This window comes from Eimeria tenella, genomic scaffold, assembly GCF_000499545.2.
Source record: "Eimeria tenella Houghton genomic scaffold, Eth_scaff161, whole genome shotgun sequence".
In the NCBI taxonomy this organism is placed as follows: Eukaryota; Apicomplexa; class Conoidasida; order Eucoccidiorida; family Eimeriidae; genus Eimeria; species Eimeria tenella.
Window position 1 is genome coordinate 25,084 of NW_013541535.1, and position 4,931 is coordinate 30,014.

Sequence of the window (4,931 nt, forward strand, 5' to 3'; positions counted from 1 at the left end):
TCTGTACACCCGAGCAAAACGCCCCCAAGTCCCCCACCGGCACATTCGCCACGGACTCGTACAGCCCTGCTGCTGAGGCCCCTGCAGCGCAGCAGCAGCAGCAGCAGTGGCAGCAGCAGCAGTGGCAGCAGGGGCAGAGGGCGGAGGGGTCACTGGAGGATGGCTGGCTAGGTAGCTCGCTAGCTAGCTGGCTGGCTAGGTAACTCGCTGGCTAGCTGGCTGGCTGGCTAGCTAGCTGGGTATGTGGCTGGCTAGCTGGCCATCTGGCTAGCTAGCTAGCTAGCTAGCTAGCTGCCTGTCCGGAACACTAGCTACCTACCTAGCTACCTGGCAGGCTGGCTAGCTAGTCTTCTATCCATCTGTCTTTCTAGCTACCTGCCTGCTTATCCAGCTAGCCAGCTAGCTAGCCGGCTAGCCAGCTAACTAGCCAGCTCTCTAGCCAGCTAGCCAGCTAGCTAACTGGCTAGCTCGCCAGCCAGCTAGTCGGCAGGGTGCAAAGCTACCTAGCTAGCTATCCGGCTACCTAGCTAGCTATCCGGCTGTCTGGCTGGCTAGCTAGCTGGCTAGCTGGCTAGCTGGCTACCTAGCTGGCTATCTGGCTAGCTAGCTATCTGGCCAGCTAGCGACCTGGCTAGCAGGCTAGCAGGCTAGCTAGCCAGCTGGCTAGCTAGCTGGCTAGCCAGCTATCTGGCTAGCTACCGGCTAGCTAGCCATCTATCTGGCTAGTTAGCCAGCTATCTGGCTAGCTATTTAGCTAGCTAGCTAGCTAGCTAGCTAGCTACCTTGCAAGTCTTCGACGTTTGCTGAGGACCTGAGGCAGAGGCGCGCTTTGGGCCCGAAGAAGTTGAGGGCCTCCAGGCGGAAGCTTTCGGGCAGCGGCAGCTGCAGCAGCAGCTGCTGCAGCTGCTGACACACGGGGGTCACCGCCTCTGCCTGCAGCAGCAGCAGCAGCAGCAGCAGCAGCAGTCACCAGCGGCCTAGCCACGGCAGCAGCAGCAGCGACGGAGAGACTGCGGCAGCAAACGCTGCAGCTGCAGCCGCGAAAACGACGCCAGCACAACTGTCGCAGCAACAGCAGCACGACGCCATCACTACAGCAGCAGCAGCAGCAGCAGCAGCAGCACGAGCCACAACAGCACGTGCTACCACCACAAGCAGAGCAGCCGCAGCCGCAGCCACAGCCGAAACCGCAGCAGCAGCCACAGCAGCAGCACCAGCCACAGCAGCACCACCACAACCACAGCAACAGCAGCAGCAGCAGCAGCAGCAGCAGCAGCAGCGGACGTCTAGAGGCAGCTCGTCGAGGCGCTGCAGCAGCTGCTCGAATTCTTCCTTTCGGCCTTCTGCTTCGATCACCCACTCCATCGAGCCAAACGGCAAACACAAGCACCTGCACAGCAGCAGCAGCAGCAGCAGCAGCAGCAGAGTAAAACAAATAAATATATGAATGAATAACTAATTAGACGGAGGGTATAAAATTAGGGTTTTAAGTTGAATAAACAAATTTGATTCCAAAGAGTGATTCGAAAAGCAAAAGCAACATGGCTAAAAAAAGGGTTTTGGGTTCGGGGTTTAGGGTTTAGGGTTTGGGGCTAACCTGGGCGCTTTGAAGGGCGGTTCTTGCTGGATGTGCTGGCCATCTGCTGCTGCTGCTGCAGCAGCAGCTGCTGCTGCTGCTTCTAGCTGAGCACAAGTTGCTGCTTTCGCCCCACAAGCAGCAGCAGAAATGTTTTGGCCCTGCAGCAGCTGCGGAGGGTTTGGGCTGCTGCTGGGGTACAGCAGCGTTTGCTGCAGCGCCAAGGAGCAGCTTCTGCAGCAAACAACAATCTTTCTTTCATGTGCCATCTGCTGCTGCTGCTGCTGCTGTTGCTGCTGCTGCGGTTGCTGCTGCTGCTGTTGCTGCTGCTACTGCTGCTACTGCTGCTGCTGCTGCTGCTGGGCAGAGCCTTGGGTTTAGGGTTTGGTCTAGGGAGCCTCTGCTGCTGCTGCTGCTGCTGCTGCTGCTGGGTAGAGCCTAGGGTTTAGGGTTTGGCCTAGGGCCTTGCGTTGTGGGTCTCCAAACCCCTCAAGTGCGCGTTGTCTCTTTTGCTGCTGCTAGGGTTTAGCGTTTCGGACTTAGGGTTAGGGTTTAGGGTTTGGAATCTAGGGTTTAGGGTTTAGGGTTTAGGGTTTGACCTGGGGAGTTTGCGAGTGGGGTCGTCGGGCTCGTTGAGAGCGCAGTGGCTTTTCCACTGCTGCTGCAGCAGCAGCTGGAGTTCCTGCTGCTGCTCCAAAACCCTAAAAGAGACACTTTCTGCTGCAGCATCCAGCAGCAAATGTTTTCCTTCCAGAGCAGCAACAGCAGCAAAAGCTGCGCGCTCGCGGCAGGCAATAAACGGCAGCCGCTGCTGCCGCGCGCGCACTCCTGCAGCAAACAGCAAGCAGCAGCAGCAGCAGCAGGTCCTCCCGCAGCAGCAGCAGCAGCAGCAGCAAATGCTCTCGCAGCAGCAGCAGCAGCAAATGCTCCCGCTGCAGCAGCAAGGGAAGACACTGCAGCAGCAGTAGGAAACGCTGCAGCAGCAAAAGGAGACACTGCAGCAGCAAAAGCAGACACTGCAGCAGAAAAAGCAGACACTGCAGCAGCAAAAGCAGACACTGCAGCAGCAAAAGCAGACACGACAGCAGCAAAAGGAAATGCAGCAGCAGCAGTTTGAAAAAAAATTGAGAAAAGACAAAGGGAAACAAAAGAATCAAAAAGACAAAAGTAAAAAAATAAAGAATAAACTTAAAAAATGAAAAACAGCAAAAAGACCCAAACAGCAAATACGCCATTTCCTTTTTCAACCACTACCACTCACTGAACTAATTCCCATTTATTAGTATTTATTATTTATTTATTTATTTATTTATTATTTATTTATTATTTATCTATTCATTTATTTACCCAAATGACTCAAAATGGGCAAATCGTGGCCCACAAAAACGGCGACAGCGCATTTTGGGTTTTTGTCAATTCCGGCAATTTCTTCATCTCCAGAAGCTTCCTTGGCACAGATTATCAAAGGTTCGTAGCTGCTGCTGCTGCTGCTGCTGCTGTTGCTGCTGCTGCTGCTGCTGGTGTTGGTGGTGTTGGTGGTGTTGGTGGCGCTGCTGCTGTCGTTGCTGTTGCTGCGGGTGTCGTTGTCGCTGCTGCTGTTGCAGCCATTGCTGCTGCTGCTGCTGCTGCTGCTGCTGCTGGGCTGTTTGAGGAGCGCAGCAGCAGCAGCTTCGAGGGTGTCTGCGAGCAGCACTTTGCCGACGACTTGGCCAGGGACGAGGACGTCGAAGGGCTGCTGCGGCTGCTGCTGCTGCTGCTGCAGCTGCTGCCGCACGCTGCGCAGCAGCAGCTGCAGCAGCTTCGACAGCTGAAACACCACGTTGCTGCGCACCCGCGCCTCCGCGTACACCCCACACTTCTGGGGATCGAGTTTCAAAAGCGATCCCAGCTGTTCCACGCGGTGTACGTACACCGCAAGCAGCAAATCCGAAATCTCCTGACACAAACGCATGCAGCGTTCTGCTGTTGCTTTCAGCAGCAGCAAGTTCTCCTCCTCTTCCAGCTGCGCCTGCCCGTGGTGCTGCAGCTCCTGCACCCCACACCGCGCCGCAACAACCTAGGGTTTAGGGTTTAGGGTTTAGGGTTTGGGGTTTGGGGTTTGGGGCTGGGGCTTGGGGTTTAGGGTTTGGGGCGGCGCCGTGGCCTCCAAAGACGCTTCCCACGAGAAAGCGCAGCTAAACTCAAGGCCTAGGTTTCACAGCCAGGGTTTAGGGTTTAGGGTTTAGGGTTTAGGGTTTGTACCCGCTGGAGGGCCCGGCACTCCTCCTGCCGCACCCCAGAGATCTCTATGTTGCGAATGCCCAAGCACACAGCCTGCAGCCAACCCCAAACAGCAGCAGCAGCAGCAGCAGCAGCAGCAAGGGTAGACTTGGCAGGACAGCAGGGTTGGAATGGGCAGCAGCAGCATCGGCAGCAGCAGCAGCTGCTGCTGCTGCTGCTGGGTCGGACATGAAGTGGAACGGAACGAATTGGCTTCAAATGGCCTTCTTGCATGCAAGTCTGCTGCAGCAAACGAAAAGCAATTTAAACTTAAATTTGAATTTAAATTAAATTAGATTAAATTAAATTAAATTAAATTACTTCAATTGCATCAGTCCATCTGAAGTCCGAGAAATTGTCCTGCAGCAAATTGGCCAATCGGCTCAGCAGCACAAATGCTGCGTCTTCCAGCTGCAGCTCCGCCATGCGCCTGAGCAGCAGCAGCAGCAGCAGCAGCAGCAAAACATATGCAACTGCAGCAGCAACACTTCTGCTGCTGCTCCTGCTGCTGCTGCTACTGCTTCCTGCTGCTGCTGCTACTGCGTGCTACTACTGCCAGCTACTCCTGCCAGCTGCTGCCCGCTGCTACTACCTCCTACTGCGTGCTGCTGCTGCTGCTGCTGCTGCTGCTACAACTACTCCCAGCTGTTCCTCCCCGCAGCTCCTGCCAGCCGCCACTGCGTGCCGCCCCTCCCTGCTGCTGCTCGCCGCCCCCTCCCCCCCGCTGCTGCTGCTGCTGCTGCTGCTGCTGCTGCTTCTGCTGCAGCAGCGTACTTGTTTTGCGTGCGTGCTGCGTCTTCGTCGTGGAAGAGTCCTGCTGCAGCAAGTTGGCGGGCGAGGACTGCGCGGAGGTCAGCAGCAAGGGCGAGGGTGAGCAGCAGCTTGGCGGGAGAAGCAGCAGCAGCATCGCTTCTTGCTTTTGCTGCTAAGTAGCTTTCAATTGCTGCTGCTGTTCTCGGAGACTCTGCTGCTCCCAACTCCCGCAGCCTCGCGCCCAAGTCCGTCTGGTTGAAGAAGGCGCAGAGCTCTTCAAAGAAGAGCTCCAGCTCGCGCACAAACTCCCCGGAAAACTGCTGCTGCTGCTGCTGCTGCTGCT

General features: G+C 56.2%; 1 protein-coding gene across 1 annotated transcript in view; it reads right to left on the minus strand.

Moving 5' to 3' along the window:
• The window catches only part of ETH_00008190 (phosphoglucan, water dikinase protein, putative), a gene marked incomplete at both ends in the record, with an annotated part of 7,628 nt that extends 2,789 nt beyond the window's left edge, over positions 1-4,839 (minus strand). Inside the window, 9 exons of the mRNA XM_013373652.1 lie at positions 1-81; positions 783-933; positions 1,285-1,390; positions 1,598-1,810; positions 2,176-2,404; positions 2,924-3,605; positions 3,818-3,889; positions 4,157-4,265; positions 4,610-4,839. The exon at positions 1-81 is cut by the window's left edge and continues 65 nt beyond it. Of these exons, the coding sequence (XP_013229106.1) occupies positions 1-81; positions 783-933; positions 1,285-1,390; positions 1,598-1,810; positions 2,176-2,404; positions 2,924-3,605; positions 3,818-3,889; positions 4,157-4,265; positions 4,610-4,839 (1,873 nt within the window). The remainder of the gene's footprint in view (positions 82-782; positions 934-1,284; positions 1,391-1,597; positions 1,811-2,175; positions 2,405-2,923; positions 3,606-3,817; positions 3,890-4,156; positions 4,266-4,609) is intronic.
• Between the last annotated feature and the right edge of the window lie 92 nt (positions 4,840-4,931).